The sequence below is a fragment of the Schistocerca serialis genome, chromosome 11 (genome assembly GCF_023864345.2).
Source record: "Schistocerca serialis cubense isolate TAMUIC-IGC-003099 chromosome 11, iqSchSeri2.2, whole genome shotgun sequence".
Lineage (NCBI taxonomy): Eukaryota > Metazoa > Arthropoda > Insecta > Orthoptera > Acrididae > Schistocerca > Schistocerca serialis.
This window is the reverse complement of record NC_064648.1, coordinates 133,699,235-133,721,410: the sequence shown is the minus strand read 5'-3', so window position 1 is coordinate 133,721,410 and position 22,176 is coordinate 133,699,235. Positions and strand designations below refer to the sequence as shown.

At 44.5% G+C, this 22,176-nt stretch overlaps 1 protein-coding gene across 1 annotated transcript in view; it reads left to right on the top strand.

Moving 5' to 3' along the window:
* Window positions 1-22,176, top strand: part of LOC126427387 (procollagen-lysine,2-oxoglutarate 5-dioxygenase) — a 460,163-nt gene that overhangs the window by 417,804 nt on the left and 20,183 nt on the right. The window contains exons 12-13 of the mRNA XM_050089740.1: window positions 10,123-10,305; window positions 14,286-14,390. Of these exons, the coding sequence (XP_049945697.1) occupies window positions 10,123-10,305; window positions 14,286-14,390 (288 nt within the window). The remainder of the gene's footprint in view (window positions 1-10,122; window positions 10,306-14,285; window positions 14,391-22,176) is intronic.

Below are 22,176 nucleotides of genomic sequence, written 5' to 3'. Positions count from 1 at the left end.
ATACCCTCGTACAACAGTAATACACTCATGGAAATGGAAAAAAGAACACATTGACACCGGTGTGTCAGACCCACCATACTTGCTCCGGACACTGCGAGAGGGCTGTACAAGCAATGATCACACGCACGGCACAGCGGACACACCAGGAACCGCGGTGTTGGCCGTCGAATGGCGCTAGCTGCGCAGCATTTGTGCACCGCCGCCGTCAGTGTCAGCCAGTTTGCCGTGGCATACGGAGCTCCATCGCAGTCTTTAACACTGGTAGCATGGTAGCATGCCGCGACAGCGTGGACGTGAACCGTATGTGCAGTTGACGGACTTTGACCGAGGGCGTATAGTGGGCATGCGGGAGGCCGGGTGGACGTACCGCCGAATTGCTCAACACGTGGGGCGTGAGGTCTCCACAGTACATCGATGTTGTCGCCAGTGGTCGGCGGAAGGTGCACGTGCCCGTCGACCTGGGACCGGACCGCAGCGACGCACGGATGCACGCCAAGACCGTAGGATCCTACGCAGTGCCGTAGGGGACCGCACCGCCACTTCCCAGCAAATTAGGGACACTGTTGCTCCTGGGGTATCGGCGAGGACCATTCGCAACTGTCTCCATGAAGCTGGGCTACGGTCCCGCACACCGTTAGGCCGTCTTCCGCTCACGCCCCAACATCGTGCAGCCCGCCTGCAGTGGTGTCGCGACAGGCGTGAATGGAGGGACGAATGGAGACGTGTCGTCTTCAGCGATGAGAGTCGCTTCTGCCTTGGTGCCAATGATCGTCGTATGTGTGTTTGGCGCCGTGCAGGTGAGCGCCACAATCAGGACTGCATACGACCGAGGCACACAGGGCCAACACCCGGCATCATGGTGTGGGGAGCGATCTCCTACACTGGCCGTACACCACTGGTGATCGTCGAGGGGACACTGAATAGTGCACGGTACATCCAAACCGTCATCGAACCCATCGTTCTACCATTCCTAGACCGGCAATTGAACTTGCTGTTCCAACAGGCATTGGCACGTCCGCATGTATCCCGTGCCACCCAACGTGCTCTAGAAGGTGTAAGTCAACTACCCTGGCCAGCAAGATCTCCGGATCTGTCCCCCATTGAGCATGTTTGGGACTGGATGAAGCGTCGTCTCACGCGGTCTGCACGTCCAGCACGAACGCTGGTCCAACTGAGGCGCCAGGTGGAAATGGCATGGCAAGCCGTTCCACAGGACTACATCCAGCATCTCTACGATCGTCTCCATGGGAGAATAGCAGCCTGCATTGCTGCGAAAGGTGGATATACACTGTACTAGTGCCGACATTGTGCATGCTCTGTTGCCTGTGTCTATGTGCCTGTGGTTCTGTCAGTGTGATCATGTGATGTATCTGACCCCAGGAATGTGTCAATAAAGTTTCCCCTTCCTGGGACAATGAATTCACGGTGTTCTTATTTCAATTTCCAGGAGTGTATTTTAACTAGTGGAACTGTGGTCAACAAAGACCATTTCTCATTTGGTTTACATTTCTAATGAGAGAATAACAAAATAAACTCATGAAAAAATCTCTCTGTGTTGATTTCTCATTTCCATTCTCGGGATAAGATATTGCATCATTGCAAAGTGTACTGTAAAACTTCCTCAACAGTTGTTTCCTTTCTGCAATTGATAAACAAGGCTAGTGTTTAAGGTGAAGTAAAGCACAGCAAACATTTTCCACAGGGTTTCCTCTTTTGAATACTTCGACATTTTCCCATTCTTCTGTTCCAGGGAAGAGTTTTTGGTAGCTGTTTGAGAGAGACGAGTGCGAGTCACTTTGATCATACTCATTCGGCATTCTTACACACTTCCTTTGGCAACAGTGTTTCAGCAGCATCTTTAAAATCAAAAGAAGTCAATTGTATGCATCTTAATAATATGGAATGGGTTTATAGCTTTAGCTGATTCCCCTGCAATGTGTAAATCTTGCAGAACAAAGACTTTGACACAGGGCTCTTGGAAGTCCAGGGGTAAGGACTGCTTAGCACAAAGACCATGCATCTTCTACCAAAATGGAAGACAAATGTAAGGTTCTGTGTTCAAATGTTATTTCGCAGAGGAAAATCAAGGATAAAAGTTACCATTGTTCACAGCTGTATTTATTTCATTTCCATTACTTATTTAATTATTTAACTATGTGGCTGGGTGCTGTCCCTGATGCTGCAGTTGACAAGGGAACCTAAAGGTGACCACACATGTAACTGCATGCTTGACAAGAACGCATCCATAAGTGTGCCTACAGAAGCAATTTCAGCACATGTTACATAAATTTGTGCAAACATCAGGATTGTACAAATAGCTTGATGCTGGACCAAATTTTGTTTAAGCCTAATTTACATGACGACATTGGGTTGCGCCACTTCTTGCATGGAATGCGTTGCACGCAGGTGGTTTCATACACACGGCCACACCAGTATACACTTCACTTTCGCCGTTTTGTGGATCCCTGAGTCGTGTCTGAAATGAAGGTTTTGGCAGCTGCACGTTGCACGAGTTGCGATGGAGTTAAAGCTTGTTGCGTGGAATCGCTGCATAAGTAAAAAATAACAAACGTGTTTCGATTCGTGACCGGATGAAGAAAAGACGTCAGCTCGGTTGCTCAGCAACCTTGCTGAAGTACTTTATAGCGGAAGACCCAAGAAGTTCTTTTAATTATCTTAGAATGTCACCAGAACTGTTCACGGTTCTTCTAAATAGAGTTAATTATGCGATAAGGAATAAAGGTACTGTAATGCATGAAGCACTGTCCCCAGAACTGAAATTACATATCATATTGCGTGCATTACAATCGAGAACACCCGGAATGCTACAAGATACGATTTTAGTTGGTGGTGACGCTATTTCATTAACACCTGTTTCATTAGTCTTCTTATTAACAAAAGCAAAAATGCTGCCGAAACCAGTGCATCATTGCAATGACTTAACGTTTTCTGTAAACAAACAGATGCTTTTGCGAGTCTGCTCTGGCTGTGTGGAGACGCAAGGAATTTGTGCACGGTTGTGCAAGCACTCGTGTTTGTGTGCTCTTGTGAAGCACGCTTATGCATGCGTGCTCGTCAAGTGTGCGGATATGTGTCTGGCCGCCTTGAAGGTTTTGTGTACCACCTGCATGTAAATCGTGTAAACTACGCTACTGGCATTTGAAATTGCTACACCACGAAGATGACGTGCTACAGACGCGAAATTTAACAGACAGAAAGAAGATACTGTGATATGCAAATGATTAGCTTTTCAGGGCATTCACACAAGGTTGGCGCCGGTGGCGACACATACAACGTGCTGACATGAGGAAAGTTTCCAACCGATTTTTCATACACAAACAGCAGTTGACCGGCGTTGCCTGGTGAAACGTTGTTGTGATGCCTCGTCTAAGGAGGAGAAATGCGTACCATCACGTTTCCGACTTTGATAAAGGTCGGATTGTAGCCTATCGCGATTGCGGTTTATCGTATCGCGACATTGCTGCTCGCGTTGGTCGAAAGCCAACGACTGTTAGCAGAATATGGAATCGGTGGGTTCAGAAGGGTAATACGGAATGCCGTGCTGGATCCCAACGGCCTCGTATCACTAGCAGTCGAGATGACAGGCATCTTATCCGCACGGCTGTAACGTATCGTGCAGCCACGTGTCGATCCCTGAGTCAACAGATGGGGACATTTGCAAGACAACAACCATCTGCACGAACAGTTCGACGACGTTTGCAGCAGCATGGACTATCAGCTCGGAGAACACGGCTGCGGTTACCCTTGAAGCTGCATCACAGGCAGGAGCGCCTGCGGTGGTGTACTCGACGACGAACCTGGGTGCACGAATGATAAAACGTCATTTTTATCGGATAAATCCAGGTTCTGCTTACAGCATTACGATGGTGGCATTCGTGTTTGGCGACATCGCGGTGAACGCACATTGGAAGCGTGTATTCGTCATCGCCATACTGGCGTATCACCCGGCGTGATGGTATGGGGTGCCATTGGTTACACGTCTCGGTCACCTCTCGTTCGCATTGACGGCACTTTGAACAGTGGACGTTACATTTCAGATGTGTTACGACCCTACCCTACATTACCCTTCATTCGACTCCTGCGAAACCCTACATTTCAGCAGGATAATGGACGACCGCATGTTGCAGGTCCTGTACGGGCCTTTCTGGATACAGAAAATGTTCCGACTGCTGCCCTGGCCAGCACATTCTCCAGATCTCTCACCAGTTGAAAACGTCTGGTCAATGGTGGCCGAGCAACTGGCTCGTCACAATACACCAGTCAGTGCTCTTGATGAACTGTGGTATCGTGTTGAAGCGGCATGGGCAGCTGTACCTGTACACGCCATCCCATCTTTGTTTGACTCAATGCCCAGGCGTATCAAGGCCGTTATTACGGCCAGAGGTGGTTGTTCTGGGTACTGATTTCTTAGGATCTTTGGACCCAAATTGCGTGAAAATATAATCACATGTCAGTTCTAGTATAATATATTTGTCCAATGAATACCCGTTTATCACCTGCATTTCTTTTTGCTGTAGCAATTTTAATGGCCAGTAGTGTATGTTCTTTGTGGTATGTTTTAACTGCTTGTGTACCACATTCATGGAGGCGTAATTTGGGGACCAGCCCACCATTCGCTTAAACTATCGTGGGACCCAGCCTAAAAATCATAGTCCTGCTGGCAGGTGTGCCAGCTTGAGATCGTTAATTTGCTACACACATTTGATCTGGGTCTGGCTCACCTGCCTGTCTTGCAGGCTATAGTTGGAGTCACAAACGATGGCGCTCAAATTTAAGCTTGTTCTTTGCACCTACATCACGCATTTTCTGACAGCCAATGAGCATTTAGTAATGTTCTGAGGGCTCTGCTCTGAATGCCGTAGCTAATGTGAGCATTAAACGTGATTGTAGCGAATTGTTTAGTCAATTTATATTTCATTTGTTGGAAATTGATGTTGCTGATGGTGGTGGTAAGTGATTTATTCTGTATAAGCAAGGGATAGATATAATTTGCAGTATATATGTTTTCTTGAACCAAAAGAAAATGCATGCACATACTGCAAGGGATCACAAATTTAGCATTGGAGGGCAGCGTGAAGGGTAAAAATCGTAGAGGGAGACCAAGAGATGAATACACTAAGCAGATTCAGAAGGATGTAGGTTGCAGTAGGTACTGGGAGATGAAGAAGCTTGCACAGGATAGAGTAGCATGGAGAGCTGCATCAAACCAGTCTCAGGACTGAAGACCACAACAACAACAACAACAACAACAACAACTGCAACTGTCACTTAGAATCGGCAACAATGCAGTCCCTGACTATGCCTCGACATGCGCGAACCGCCATCGTTCGTGGATCAGAGTTTAGTGCACTGCACATTGTGCTGTATGAGCAGGTCCTCACCAACTCGTGTTTTATATACACTGTAGGAAAAAAAAATGCAACATCCTCAAGGACAAGGTCATTTTATTGACAGATGATGTGATGGTGCATCATTGTCAGTTCAGACCAAATGGAACACACGTCACAGTAAGGGGCACCTAAACAGTAGCATCAATACACAGTACACCCCTTCTGACAGCAAAGCAGACATAAATTCTTACACATAAACAACTGTAAAGATGCCAAGTGGCATACTGTGAGAGACTGCCCTTAGCATTTTCTGTCTTCGGTTGCAATACAGCAATAGTTCTCGCATTCCTTGGAGAACAAGTAAATTCTCACTTTGTGTTCCATACGTGTTCTGTTGGCAAGAGATCCCTATGTGTTTCAGGCCAGGACAGTCGTCGTACACTGTGAAGCGAATGTTGCGTTATGGCAGTCGTATGTGGATGTGTCTTGTCCTGTTGAGAAAGCACTTCACCTCCTTGTCAAAGAAACGTCAGTAGCACGGGGATAATAGCCTTTGCAATGTAGCGGGAACTGGTCGCTTTAACCTGCGTAAACACCAAATGTGAACACGAGTTGTAACTGATGGCTTCCGTGCGCTGAAGCCTGGGTTGGGATCTGTGTGTTGTGGCAGAATGCACTCTGGACTAGGCTGCCCAGCAGGCCTCCGTCACTCACACCGGAGCGGAACCTACTGTCATCACTGAAGATGACAGAGCACCACTCCATTCTTGTGTCGACTCTTTCACGACCCCAGGGTCGGTGGTAGCGTGGCCACACGTGCACGTTGTCTTAATGCTGCTGCATCAGCGTCTGCCGCCGCCACTCCCACAGTGTGTCCACCTCGACGTGCATCTTTACCGGGTGGAGGTCTGCAAACTCGTGTGACGGTATGAGAATGTTCCACACACCATAGCTTAAAACACCGACACATCACCGATACTATTCTTCACGTATCTCAGGGTTCAGAGGTACCAGGGTCACTCCAAAAGAAATGTACGCTATTTTTTTTAACCGATCTTTTATTCTTTATGTTTGAAAGTTTTACAGTGTGTAGATACATCCTTTAGGAACAACATTTTCATTTCTCCACATAATTTCCATCCCTCTCAACTGCCTTACGCCATCTTGGAACCAGCGCCTGTATACCCGCACGGTAAAATTCTGGACCGACCTGTTGGAGCTACTGGTTGGCAGCGTGCACAAGGGGGTAATCATCTTCAAACCTTGTTCCACGAAGAGAGAATTTCAGTTTCCCAAAGAGCTGATAGTCACATGGAGCCAGGTCAGGACTGTAAGGCGGGTGTTTCAGTGTTGTCCATCCGAGTTTTGTGATCGCTTCCACGGTTTTTTGACTGACATGTGGCGGTGCATTGTCGTGCAACAGCAAAACATCCCGCTTTTGCCGATGTGGTCGAACACGACTCAGTCGAGCTCGAAGTTTCTTCAGTGTCGTCACATACGCATCAGAATTTATGGTGGTTCCACTTGGCACGATGTCCACAAGCAAGAGTGCTTCGGAATCGAAAAACACCGTAGCCATAACTTTTCCAGCAGAAGGTGTGGTTTTGAACTTTTTTTCCTTGGGTGAATTTGCACGATGCCACTCCATTGATTGCCTCTTCGTCTCTGGTGAAATATGATGGAGCCATGTTTCATCAACTGTCACAATTCTTCCAAGAAATTCGTCTCCACCATTGTCGTACTGTTCCAAAAGTTCGCCGCATACCGTTTTTCTTGTTTCTTTGTGAGCCACTGTCAACATCCTGGGAACCCACCTGGCACAAAGCTCTTTTAACACCAACACTTTCAGTATTGTGCAAACACTTCCTTCCCCTATCCCAACGTAGCGTGACAATTCGTTCACTGTGATGCGTCTGTCAGCAGTCACCAATTCGTTAACTCTCTGCACATTGTCTGGAGTGTGTGCAGCACGAGGCCTGCCGCTGCGAGGACAATCCTCAATATTGCCGTGCCAGCTTTCGTCACGTAACCAGCTCGCCCACCGAGTGACTGTACTGCGATCGACAGCAACATCTCCGTACACCTTTTTCAACCCCTTGTGTATGTTTCCCACTGTCTCGTTGCACAGGAATTCTATGACAGCACGTTGCTTCTGACGAACGTCAAGTTCAGCAGCCATCTCGAAGACGTGCTGTGACGGCGCCACTCACGGGAACAGGTGGAACTAAGTTTGAAAACAAGCGGGAAGGATGCATCTACACACTGTAAAACTTTCACACATGCAGAATGAAAACTGTATTTTTACAAAAAAAAGTGTGCATTTCTTTTGGAGTGACCCTCGTAGTTTACAGGAACAGTTTGTCGACTGATGGTCATGTTGGGTTTGCTTAAGCTCGTGCAGGATATACTGAACAGCACTTCTTGCCAGACAGCTGCAGTGTTGCCACTGCAGAACTGGTAGCCATCTCTCGCGCTCCGCTCCTGCATCGAAGAGTAGTTCCTCATTTGTAGTTCTTGACCGGTGCTGTCCGCACCATCCTTTTGTGATGGCCATTCGAGAGTCCTCGTTCTCAAACAATATGGTCAGTGGCCTTTGTACGGATACTGGGATGTGTCAGAATCCCAGGAAATGGACTTGCCGACAGGCTTACCAAAGAGACTACTCGCAAACTGAGTCTGGAAATAGGCATATTGGAATCTTATCTTCAATTGATATTTTGCCACAAAGTTTTTGGGCTCTGGACTATGGAATGGTGTTTCCTGACTGTACCGAACAAGTCACAAGGACGGGGCGTGAGTCGTGCTTGGGTATCTCTGTCGGTAGAGCGCTTGCCCGCGAAAGGCAAAGGTCCCGAGTTCAAGTATCGGTCCGGCACACAGTTTTAATCTGCCAGGAAGTTTCATATCAGCGCACACTCCGCTGTAGAGTGAAAATTTCACTCTAGAAACATCCCCCAGGCTGTGGCTAAGCCATGTCTCTGCAATATCCTTTCTTCCAGGAGTGCTAGTTCTGCAAGGTTCGCAGGAGAGCTTCTGTGAAGTTTGGAAGGTAGGAGACGAGGTACTGGCGGAATTAAAGCTGTGAGGACGGGGCGTGAGTCGCGCTTGGTAGCATAGTCAGTAGAGCGCTTGTCCGCGAACGGCAGAGGTCCCGAGTTCGAGTCTCGGTCCGGCACACAGTTTTAATCTGCCAGGAAGTTTCATATCAGCGCACACTCCGCTGTAGAGTGAAAATTTCATTCAAGTCACATACAGTACAGGAGGCGACGAATGTACGGCAGTTCTCCAAGCGAACCTCTTGCAAGGGCCCGTTGTCATTTGCCGGCTCTACATCGGCCGTACTAGGCTGACTCACGGTCACCACCTATGTCACGAAGACCCACCTGTGTCACTGTGCTCCACGCTGGACTACGGGCTACATCTTGTGACTGTCCAAATTTAGCCACCACGAGTCACACTTAGGTGACAGCGCCTCACTGCAATGCCTGATCTAGTTTTAAGTTTTGTTCAAGATGGGGGTTTTTATCACTCATTCTAAGGGTGGATGTTGTCCATCTTTCCCAGACCTTCACCCTACCTGCATTTTAACTCTTTCTTGGTCCCTTTGGTGCTGTCTGTTCGACTTGTTCATCTTTTCACCATCTGTGTTTCTATTGCCTGGCGGTTTTAGACTGGAGTTTTTAGTGGGTTGCAGAGTGGCTGGCGCATCCCTTTTTTATTCTTGCAATCAGCCAGCCCAGGCCATCTGCTATATTGTTTTAACAACTTTTTACCATTTTCTTCCTTTTAGTTCACGTTTTCACATTTGGCGTGCTTCTTTCGTGTTCTCCTTCAGTGTGGCTACACGTTTAGTTTTACATATATTGTTCCTTCTCCAGAGTTGAGGCACTAGGATTCTTTTGGGGTATGGTTTTCATGCAGGAACTGCGTGACTATGGGAAAAGGGACTGATAACCAAACAGTTTAGTCCCTTTAATCCACAAACCAACCGACCAAGCAGTGACTGATACATTGCGCCCAACACATGCTGTAATCCATCAGTACACCCATGCAGCTTCTGCAGGCCCACAGTGTGACTGTTCAAATGCCTGAAGCTATTCACCTGGAGAACACTCAGTGCAGCTCAGTTGTAGCCAAAAATGAATGTTGCAAACACTGTTCACCTATAAATCTAGCACAGTTACTGCCTGCGTTGACAAAATAGAGGGCATGCAGGCGAGCCTCTGGAGCACCATCTGATTGCTGACAACCCTGGCGAATAAATAACTGACACTACAATCCTTCAATACGCACACATTATACACTGGTGGCAGTAAATGCAGTTGACTGGCGACTCCATGGAGTGTTCTGTGCACCACGACCAAATAGTGGATAGAATTGGAAGGAGAATCAGCATTGGTCGTATTTTATTTATTTATTTATTTATTTATTTATTGTTATTCTCTGCAAAATCGATTTTCGGTCACTTAGTGACCATCCTCAGTGCTGTAATATACAGTAAAATTGGTAGGCACTGGTATCAACAAGCTTAGAGCGATCACAGTGACCAAAAATCGATTTTGCGAAGAATAAAACAAGAAACAAAAAATACACCAATGCTGATTCTCCTTCCAATTCTATACTAAATGCGGTTCTTTAGGCTGCAACATTTTTTTAATGTAATTTTTTAAAACTTCACTTTGCCCCCACCCCTTTTGGATACTTGGACACATTCTTGTGAATGCTCATCCTGGTCAGAGCATTTAGAATAATGTATTCTTCTTCCTCGCAGGACATTTTCATGCACGTGTCAAACCGGCTAGATTTCGGCCACCTGGTGGACCCGGACACGTTCGACACGTCGAAGACGAACCCGGAGGTCTACCAGATCTTCGAGAACAGGTGGGACTGGGAGCAGCGTTACATCCACGCCAACTACACTGAGAACTTCAACCCCAACAACACGGCGCAGCAGGTGAGGGCAGGCATTGCTGTGGTACTGAGTTTCTGTACCTGTTTTTATTTATATTCTCTTTGCTGGGAAGAACATTTAATTCAAATAACTCCTTTACAGGTCTTAATTGGTAGTAGATCCCCTGCTACTATCGATTAATATGTTATATTATATTACGTGTGTCATATGATATGAACGCAAATAAAATACACTTTTTGTGGCCTGGGGGCCAAAGTCAGCCTGTATTCCAAGGCAGAAGTGGGTAGTTCCATTTAAGTTTGTTTGCAGGCCATACTTTGAGAGCAGTGTCTGCGGCAGCCGATAGGATGTGTGGGAGAAGTGTCGTGTGATGCTGGGGGATGTGAGTGGAGTGTGAGTTGAAGAGGCGGCTTGCTCAATGCATCTGGCTTCCGAACCATATATAATAGCTTGGCCGAGTACAGGACAGAGGGCAATTTATAACATACTGGCTGTTGACCTTTTAAACTTTTGCAAATGTTTTAGCAGATTGTAGACAATATTGTATTACATGTTCACGTACAGTATGAGGATTTTCTTTTATGCACATTCTACTTGTGGATTTTAATTATTTTTACTAAGGATAGTATGAGGAACAGAAGTTGGAGCTTCACTTCTATAGCCCATAGCCTTTACTAGCTAGATAGCAGTTTCTGAGAGGTGCCAGTCAGGTACACACAGCAGCTTGGTGCACAGGCTGGGAAATACATGCGACAGTAAAGTAATGAGACTGAAGTGAAAAAAAAAAATGTTGCTTACCGTTTTAGTCATGTTTAGTGTTGTCTCCTTCAATGTAATTCCCTTCTGATTGCACACCCTTTTTGCAATGTTTCTGCCATTGATGGTAACATTTCTGGAACTCATCTTGTGTAATATCCTCCAAAACCCTCATCACAGCTTTTTGGACATCTTGTGTTGTTTGAAAATGGTGTCCCCTGACCGCCGTTTTGACTCTTGGGAACAGAAAAAAAGTCACATGGAGCAATATCTGGTGAATAACTGTCGTAGTACTGATATTTGTTTTGAGGTTAAAAATTGCTGTAGTGACAGAGCAGTATGGGATATCGCATTATAGTGATGCAGAATCCAATTATCAGCAATGTTGGCACGGTCACGAAAAACTCTGTTATGAAGTCTTTCTAAAATTTCTTTGTAATAATATTGGTTAACTGTTTGTCGATGAGGCAGTCACTCTTTATGAACAATTCCCTTGGAATCAAAGAAGCACACAAGCATTCATTTCACTTTTGACTTTGACATGCAAGCTTTTTTTGGTCTGGGTGATCCCTTTGAGCACCATTGCGAACTTTGGCATCTTGTCTCTGGATCGTACTGAAAAAACCAACTTTAATCACCAGTGATAACACAGGTCAACAATTCTGGATTGATTTCCGTTTGCTCTAACATATCGGCTGTTGTGGTATGAGATTTTTGGGGACCATTTTTGCACAAATCTTTCTCATACCGAGATCTTCAGTTATTATTAGACGAACCGTTTCTCAGTTGATGTTCAGTTCTTCTGCAATCATTTCCACGGATAATCTTCGATCAGATCGTACGAGTTCACGCACCCTGGCCAAGTTGACATCCGTCCGTGAGGTTGATGGTCATCCACTGCGGTCTTAATCTTCAACATTCGTTCTGACTTCACTACACATGTTATGCCAACAAAAAACTTGAGCTCTTTACATAACCTTCTGAATCTTACCGTAAGTTGTCGGCGCGTTTTCACCCAATTTAATGCAAAAAGAAATGGCATACCGTTGTGCAATATTATGCGGTTCCATTTCCGTGATGAGAGACACAAACACATGTTAACTTATTATTATTACAGCACAAGTCATGACTGAGCAGTTGCATCGATGTGCCACTTGGACTAGAACCAGCTTATAGACGGAGGTCAAAGATATTGTGCCTACACAAGTGTGCAGGGTTGCCACATCTTGCAAACAAAATTAGTCTCATTACTTTATTGTCGCACCTTGTAATATTATATGTTGCTTTTATGATAGATTTCGATGTTGACAAGTGTATGTCACACACGATGTTTTGTAACTTTTATAAATGAAGTGTGTCCGGAAAGTAAGAACCATTCCATTTTACTGCTACCGCAGCACTAATGTCACAGTTCCGCAAATTCGCACTCATCTCTCTATTTATTTATCTTCCCATTGACCCTATTACAGCCGGTTTGTGTTGTGTTTGCATTTGTGAGTGATCAAAATGTTTAAGATATTCCCTGAGTCTGCTGACACTGAAGCTTGCCCTGTAATATGGTTTCTGAATGCAGAGAATGTTAAGCCAGCTGAAAGTCATCATCAGCTTGTAGAGATTTGTGGTGGAAATGTAATAACTGATCTGATAGTGAGGAAATGGGTGAGACAATTCAGCGATGGACGAATCAGTGTTCTTGACAAAGCACGTAGAGGATAGCCTTCTGTTGACAGTGGTGGTTTGGTTGAGAAAGTGAATGACAAAATATGTGAAAACAGACAGTTCACAACATGAATGCTTTGTGATGAGTATCCACAAACTTCAAAAACTGTTTTGCTAGAGATTGTCACATATTGCTTAAATTTTTGCAAATTGTGTTCCCGCCAGGTTCCAAAATTGCCTGCAGTTGTTCACAAAATGAAGTGACTTAGCAGTGTTTTGACATTTCTTATCCAATACTGTAATGAAGGAGATGAATTCTTAAACAGAATTGTGACTGGTGATGAAACTTAGGTTTGTCGTATCGCTCCAGAAGCAAAACAACAGTTGACGGAGTGGAGGCACTCTCGATCCCCCAAAAAACAAAAATTCAAAATAATGTTGTCAGCACAATAATAATAATAATAATAATAATAATAATAATAATAATAATAATAATCGCGTGCACTGTGTTCTGGGAGAGATACGACAATCTGGTTATAAGTAAAAAAAAAAAAATGTGGAATGCGCAATCGAGACATTGTGTTGCTTCTTGACATCACTCATCCCCATTCTGCTCGTGTCACCCAAAACATAAGTCAGCAATTTGGTTGGGAACAGTTCGATCACCTGCGGTACAGTCCCGATCTCACGTCTTCTGACTGCCACTTGTTCTTCAACTTGAAGTGTGATTTTTGAGAAAGGCATTTAGACAGCAACAATGACGCAAAAGTAGTGTTCAGCAGTGCCTGCCTTCATTGGAGGCATCTTTCTGTGAAGAGTGCACAGAGAAGTTGGTTTTCCAGTATGACGAATGTCTGAAAATGGTTGCAACTGTGTTGAATAACAGTTTAAGAAATGCTCTTTCTTGTAAAAATAGATCTTTGTTGGAAAAATGTTTCATGAGCTTTTTTTCCCAAAATGAAACTTAGTTTCTGGACACACCTCGTATTTCAGAGCCGCTGCCCAAGAATGGTCTGAAAGATCAACATTGGTAAACAGAATAAAAAATAAAAAAAATATTGCTATATGGACTGCTACTATGAAGTCAAAACTTATTAGCATTCCTGCATGGTTAAGATAGTGTTGTTTATTTGTTCTGGGTAATGGCTACTTCCTCTTTCCCATTTCTTAATTTTCAAAATTTAATTATTGATAACAAAGGCAAAAATTCCGTATTGTAACATACTTTATATAAATTTTCAGTTCTCTGAGACTGGAGATGTGTGTGCAAGTTGCGTTTGTGTGTGTGTGTGTGTGTGTGTGTGTGTGTGTGTGTGTGTGTGTGTGTGCGTGCCTACTGCTGACAAAGGCCTTAATGCCCGAAAGCTATAATTGTGTGAATCTTTTTGTTGTGCCTATCGCGACTCAGCATCTCTGCTATATGGTGAGTAGCAACTTTCTTTCTCTCGTATTGTTACATTCCATCCTGAATTTTCCATTGTTTGCATAAATTTAATTCTACTACAAATGGGTTGCCAATAACATAGCTGTGAGTTGCAGTAAGATTACATTTCTTGGTTGTACTCATTACATAACTTACAGTATGCTTCTTCTGTTCGGTTTTGCAGCCGTGTCCAGATGTCTACTGGTTCCCAATTTTGACACCTCGCTTCTGCAAGGAGTTCATCGAGATCATGGAAGCATTTGGACAGTGGTCTGATGGTACCAACCATGTAAGTGAATATCACAAGAAAATTTTCACGGCTTTCTCGTTGCATAGGATCACATTGTGAGTGCGACATTTTGGAAAGGGTAGTTATACACTTACATTAGATTAGAAGTACTTTTTGTTCTAATAGTCATAGTGACGGGATCCTCTAGAATGTAGAACAAGTCAGAAAACAAGAACGCACAAAAAATGCTGACAAAGAAAAACATACATGTAATCTACTGTCCACAGATCCAAAGTGAAATGGTGCTCATGAATTTGGTAGAAGCAAAAAATGTTAAATAAGTTTTCATTTAAAAGGTAATAACCAGGTCGTCACCAACCATGTAAATGTTCAGTACACTGAGGTGCATTGTAGTGGTCGTGTGAGACCCAACTCGCTTTATTTGTTCGTGAGATCCAGAAAATATTAGATACAGGTTCCCAGGTAGATGCTATTTTTCTCAACTTCCGGAAGGCGTTTGATACAGTTGCGCACTGTTGCCTGATAAACAAAGTAAGAGCCTACAGAATATCAGGCCAGCTGTGTGGCTGGATTGAAGAGGTTTTAGCAAACAGAACACAACATGTTGTTCTCAATGGAGAGACGTCTACAGACGTTAAAGTAACCTCTGGCATGCCACAGGGGAGTCTTATGGGACCATTGCTTTTTACTATATACAGGGCTATTACAAATGATTGAAGCGATTTCATAAATTCACTGTAGCTCCATTCATTGACATATGGTCACGACACACTACAGATACGTAGAAAAACTCATAAAGTTTTGTTCGGCTGAAGCCGCACTTCAGGTTTCTGCCACCAGAGTGCTCGAGAGCGCAGTGAGACAAAATGGTGACAGGAGCCGAGAAAGCGTATGTCGTGCTTGAAATCCACTCACATCAGTCAGTCATAACAGTGCAACGACACTTTAGGACGAAGTTCAACAAAGATCCACCAACTGCTAACTCCATTCGGCGACGGTATGCGCAGTTTAAAGCTTCTGGATGCCTCTGTAAGGGGAAATCAACGGGTCGGCCTGCAGTGAGCGAAGAAACGGTTGAACGCGTGCGGGCAAGTTTCACGCGTAGCCCGCGGAAGTCGATGAATAAAGCAAGCAGGGAGCTAAACGTACCACAGCCGACGGTTTGGAAAATCTTACGGAAAAGGCTAAAGCAGAAGCCTTACCGTTTACAATTGCTACAAGCCCTGACACCCGATGACAAAGTCAAACGCTTTGAATTTTCGGCGCGGTTGCAACAGCTCATGGAAGAGGATGCGTTCAGTGCGAAACTCGTTTTCAGTGATGAAGCAACATTTTTTCTTAATGGTGAAGTGAACAGACACAATGTGCGAATCTAGGCGGTAGAGAATCCTCACGCATTCGTGCAGCAAATTCGCAATTCACCAAAAGTTAACGTGTTTTGTGTAATCTCACGGTTTAAAGTTTACGGCCCCTTTTTCTTCTGTGAAAAAAACGTTACAGGACACGTGTATCTGGACATGCTGGAAAATTGGCTCATGCCACAACTGGAGACCAAAAGCACCGTCTTCATCTTTCAACAGGATGGTGCTCCACTGCACTTCCATCATGATGTTCGGCATTTCTTAAACAGGAGATTGGAAAAATGATGGATCGGTCGTGGTGGAGATCATGATCAGCAATTCATGTCATGGCCTCCACGCTCTCCCAACTTAACCCCATGTGATTTCTTTCTGTGGGGTTATGTGAAAGATTCAGTGTTTAAACCTCCTCTACCAAGAAACGTGCCAGAACTGTGAGCTTGCATCAATGATGCTTTCGAACTCATTGATGGGGACATGCTGCGCCGAGTGTGGGAGGAACTTGATTATCGGCTTGATGTCTGCCGAATCACTAAAGGGGCACATATCGAACATTTGTGAATGCCTAAAAAAACTTTTTGAGTTTTTGTATGTGTGCAAAGCATTGTGAAAATATCTCAAATAATAAAGTTATTGTAGAACTGTGAAATCGCTTCAGTCATTTGTAATAACCCTGTATATAAATGACCTAGTAGATAGTATTGGAAGTTCCGTGAGGCTTTTCACGTATAATGCTGTAGTATACAGAGAAGTTGCAGCATTAGAAAATTGCAGCAAAATGCAGGAAGATCTGCAGCAGATAGGCACTTGGTGCAGGGACTGGCAACTGATCCTTAACGTAGACAAATGTAATGTATTGCGAATGCATAGAAAGAAGGATCCTTTATTGTACGATTATATGATAGCGGAACAAACACTGGTAGCAGTTACTTCTGTAAAATATCTGGGAGTATGCGTACGGAACGATTTGAAGTGGAATGATCATATAAAATTAATTGTCGGTAAGGCGGGTGCCATGTTGAGATTCATTGGGAGAGTGCTTAGAAAATTAGTCCATCAACAAAGGTGGTGGCTTACAAAACACTTGTTCCACCTATACTTGAGTATTGCTCATCAGTGTGGGATCCGTAACAGATCAGGTTGACAGAGGAGACAGAGAAGATCCAAAGAAGAGCGGCGAGTTTCGTTACAGGGTTATTTGGTAAGTGTGATAGCGTTACGGAGATGTTTAGCAAACTCAAGTGGCAGACTCTGCAAGAAAGGTGCTCTGCATCACAGTGTAACTTGCTGGCCAGCTTTTGAGAGGGTGCATTTGTGGATGACATATCGAATATATTGCTTCCCCCTACTTATACCTCCCGAGGAGATCACGGATGTAAAATTAGAGAGATTTGAGTGCACACGGAGGCTTTCCGGCAGTCATTGTTCCCGCGAACCGTACATGACTGGAACAGGAAAGGGAGGTAATGACAGTGGCACGTAAAGTGCGCTCTGCCGCACACCATTGGGTGGCTTGTGGAGTATAAATGTAGATGTAGATGTAGCCAAGCGTCATCAAATAGAAATACAATTTCACAACATCGACTTTCATCTCATTACTCCATTGAATCTGTACTTATGACAGATTGTACATAATACATTATTTGATATTACTAATAACATGTACACATTTGTTGATTCTGCTAGGAAATTCATTGAAGAGTTGGAGATGGCCACCAATAAATCCTATAGGCTCCTCTCAAACTGATCTTTATTAGTAGTTGAGCTTCTTATGGCATCTGGCAAGTTATTGAAAATTTGCGTTTCTTAATAATAAACACCTTGTCTCAAGCAAAGTAAGTGACTTTAAATGTTTGTGAAGATTATTTTTATTTCTAGTGCTGATTCCATGATTTGTGCTGTTGGTTTGAAAAAGGGTAACGTTTCTATCCCACGCATTCCTGATAAAAGCTTGACGATGGAGCTTCTTGGGATGTTGGAGTTTACATTCATAAATGAAAGTCATCTCACAAAAACCCCAGTGGAAAGTGAAGAGTGGAGTTAACTTCAAGACAGCTGCCATTTGATTGGCCATAACTACAGCACAAAAATCCCCAAATTTTATGTGTTTTGCTCCATAATTTTCTGCCAAGCCTGCGAAGGAGCCACATTGCTCAATTTGTGTCTCAAATATGCTCTTCAATCACAAAAAATAGACTTCCATTAAAAACATTAATGGCTGCACAGTGTTCATTATTGAAGTTGCAAAAATGAATCAATCCTTGTTTCATGAATCTTTAGTCATAAATTCTCATGTTGAAAAGAGACTAAATATTTTTATATCAACAAAAGTAATAAATTTTGGGACAGTATAATGTAACTGTATAAACAAAAAAGTCTGCTTGCCAATTGGCGGCAGGAGAACACGTCCGCATAGGTACTGAAACATGCAAGCCCCATGAGCCAGCAGCTCCTTCTGGCAGAAGGGCTGAAGGGGAAGGAAGAAGGGTGAAGGTAAAGAACTAGTGAGATTTAGGAAAAGGGGCAGAAAAGTCACCCAAAACTGTAGGTCAAGGGAGACTTACCGAATGGGATGAGAAGGAAAAACTGATTGTTGGGGATGGCACTGGATGAGATTTGAACAATCAAAAACCATTATGAGGTTTTTGAAATCTTATCTGGTGCATTCCCCAACAATCAGTCTTTCCTTCTCATCCAGTCTTTCCTTCTCATCCCTGACATGGGATTCTGGGTGATTTTTCCGAACTCTACCCCTTTTCCTAAACCTCGACAGTCCTTTCCCTTCACTCCTCTTCCTTCTGCTTTGACCCTTCTGCCCAAAGGAGGAGCCATTGGTTCCAAAAGCTTGCAAAGTTCAATACCTGTATACGTGTGTTCTCCTGCCGTCAACTGGTGAGTAGATTTTGTATCCATAAATATCTTTAACAAGTCACAATACCAGAGAAGGAAACTTGCTACTCACCATATGGCGGAGATGCCGAGTCGTGGTAGGCACAACAAAAAGATTCACACAATTATAGCTTTCAGCCATTAAGGCCTCTGTCAGCAGTAGACACAAATACACACACACACTCACGCAAATGCAACTTGCGTACACTTCTGCAGTCTCAGAGAATTGAAACTACACTGCAAACTGCAGCACCAATGCATGATGGGAGTGGTGACTGGGTGGGGGTAAGGAGGAGGCTGGGGCGGGGAGGGGGAGGGGTAGTATGGTGGGAGCGGCGGACAGTGAAGTGTTGCAGTTTAGATGGAGGGTAGGAGAGAAGGTGGGGAGGGGGTAAGTAATGGAAAGGAGAGAAATAAAAAGAAATTAAAAGACTGGGTGTGGTGGTGAAATGACGGCTGTGTAGTGCCGGATTGGGAACAGGGAGGGGGCCGGATGGGTGAGGACAGTGACCGACGAAGGTTGAGGCCAGGAGGGTTACGGGAAGGATGTACTGCAGGGAAAGTTCGTACCTGCGCAATTCACAAAATCTGGTGTTAGTGGGGAGGATCCGTATGGCACAGGCTGTGAAGCAGTCACCGAGGTGAGGGATATCGTGTTTGGCAGCAAGTTCAGGAACAGGGTGGTCGACTCGTCTTTTGGCCACAGTTTGTCGGTGGCCGTTCGTGCGGACAGACAGCTTGTTGGTCGTCATCCCTACATAGAATACAGCACAGTGGTTGTGGTGACTGGTTTCACAGGTAGGCCTGCCTTTGATGGGATAGGTGATGTTAGTGACCGGACTGGAGTAGGTGGTGGTAGGAGGCTGTACGGGGCAGGTGTTGCATCTAGGTCTATTACAGGGGTATGAGCCGTGAGGTAAGGGATTGGGAGCAGGGGTTGTGTGAGGATGGACGAGTATATTGTGTAGGTTCGGTGGACGACGGTGGAATACCACGGTAGGAGGGGTGGGAAGGATAGCGGGTAGGACATTTCTATTTCAGGGCACGACGAGAGGTAGTCGAAACCCTGGCGGAGAATGTAATTCGATTGGAAGGAGAAACAGCATTGGTCGTATTTTTTTTGTTTTATTATCCGCAAAATCGATTTTCGGTCACTTAGTGACCATCCTCAGTGCTGTAATATACGATTAAAATTGGTAGGCACTGGTATCAACAAGCTTAGAGCGATCACATAATAATGCGGATAATAAAACAAAAAAATACGACCAATGCTGTTTCTCCTTCCAATTGTATCCATTATCTGGTCGTGGTGCACAGAACACTCCGTGGAGTCGCCAATCGATAGAATGTAATTCAGTTGCTCCAGTCTCGGACAGTACTGAATTATGAGGGGAATGCTCCTCTGTGCCCGGACTGTGGTACTTTTTGTCGTGCCTATCGCGACTCGGCATCTCCGCTGTATGGTGAGTAGCATCTTTCCTTCTCTGGTATTGTTACGTTACATCCCTGATTTTCCATTGTTTGATTTTTAACAAGTCAGGCATTACTGGAGGTGGAAAAGTTGGTGCTCTTCCCTGAATGGTCTGTATGTGTATCCTGTTTCATTTCATCTGAATGAGTCTACTCAAAACTGTGAGAGGGAAGGAACACGCATTAAATTTCGGGTTTGGTGTAAACTAGAGGCTGTCTCGGATAGATGTTTCTGTGCTTACTTTCCACATCGGGAGTGGTTATAAATCTGAGCTACGAATGACGTCCCCCATTGTCGTGCCAGGAGTTAACCTGTAGGCCGTGCGGTACTTTATTTAGCTGGCCAAATTGTGTCACGAACTCCTGAAACTTTCGTGTGCTGCCAGAATAATGTCAGTGTCTGTGATGGAGGGGTACTGGTTGTGCTGCTGATTCCATTAGAAGGCAAGTAACTAAGCTTATTTCTCTGTAGCACATATCTCAGTGTGCAAAGCTTTCATCATCCAGCCAAGAGATGATGTTCGGTTTGTAGGGTGCTCAACTGCGCGATCGTCAGCATCCGTACAAATTCCCGACCTGTGCTCAGTCCAAGCTCGCCACTTACATGAATGCTGATGTAATGATGAGAACAACAGAAACACCCAGTCACCTGAAAAGGTGAAAATCCCTTGCCCCACTCGGAATCGAACCCGAGACCCCGCGCAGCCAATAGAGTGCAGTTTTAAGACTTTGGAGACAAAGCCTGAGAGTAGCTTGTGCCACCACTTTGTGTAAAAAGACCTGCCCCTTGACTGGTGCTTCCTTCAGGTATCAATTTTGAAAACTGTTTCAAAAGAAATCTTAGCAAATGTAACAGCTGCTGTCGTGAATGGCTGAGCCAATATGATCGTACTGACATAATGTTGTGCATGTACTCGTTACATTCACAATTTGCTGTAATTCTACTACAGACACTTTGTTTGTTGAGTGAGCAAGAAACTTTGGAAGCTCAAGAGGAAGAAATTGCTTAATAATTCATCTCGCATTGTATTCTTGTGAGTATAATTATATAAGGTGTGTTTTTTTAAGTAAGCATCATTTTGAAATTAAAAAAAGACGTGCTAAGGTGTCTCAATAATTTTATTTTTACCTGAAAGCCTGTACCTTAATCTACTTTTCTACATAATTTCCATCAATATTGAGGCACTTGTCATAACGTTGTACCAGTTTTTTTGAATACCCTCCTCATAGAAGTCTGCCGCTTGACTTGTTAACCACTGCATCACCACTGTTTTGACTTCATCATCGTCTCGAAGATGCTGACCGCCCAGGTGTTCCTTAAATTTCAGGAACACATGGTAGTCACTGGGCGCAAGATTGGGGCTGTACGGAGGATGATCTAGAGTTTCCCATCGGAAAGGTGTGATGAGATCTTTGGTCTGATTCGCCACATGTGGACGGGCATTGTCTTGCAGCAAAATGATGCCCTTGCTCAACTCCCATGGACTGTTGCTTTGATTCTGGTGCGACATAGGCCACCCGTGTTTCATTGCCCGTAACAGTTTGGCTTAAGAAATCATCACCGTCGTTGTGGTACCACTCAAGGAAAGTCAATGCACTGTCTAAACGTTGGGTTTTGTGCACATCCGTCAACATTTTCCGTACCCAACGTGCGCACAATTTTTGGTAATTCCAGCGCTCGGTCACAATGTCATACAAACCACTACGAGAAACATTAGGAAAGCCATCCCGCAAGGAGGAAATCGTAAAGCGTCTGTTTTCTCTCACCTTATTGTCCACTTCCTGCACCAAACTTTCATTAACGATCGAAGGATGCCCACTCCGGTTTTCAACATGCACATTTGTGCGGGCACCTTTAAATGCTCTCACCCACTTTCTTACCATTCCATCACTCATTATATTTTCTCCGTAAACTGCACAGATCTCACAACGAATATCGATCGCTTTTAGGCCTTTAGCACTAAGAAATCTTATAACAGCCCGAACTTCACAGTCAGCGGGACTCACGATTATCGGAGACATCTTAAACACTCAGTACACAACGTAAACGAGGAAGAATCAGATTGTAATGATGTCACTGCATAGATTAAGGTACAGGCTTTCATGTA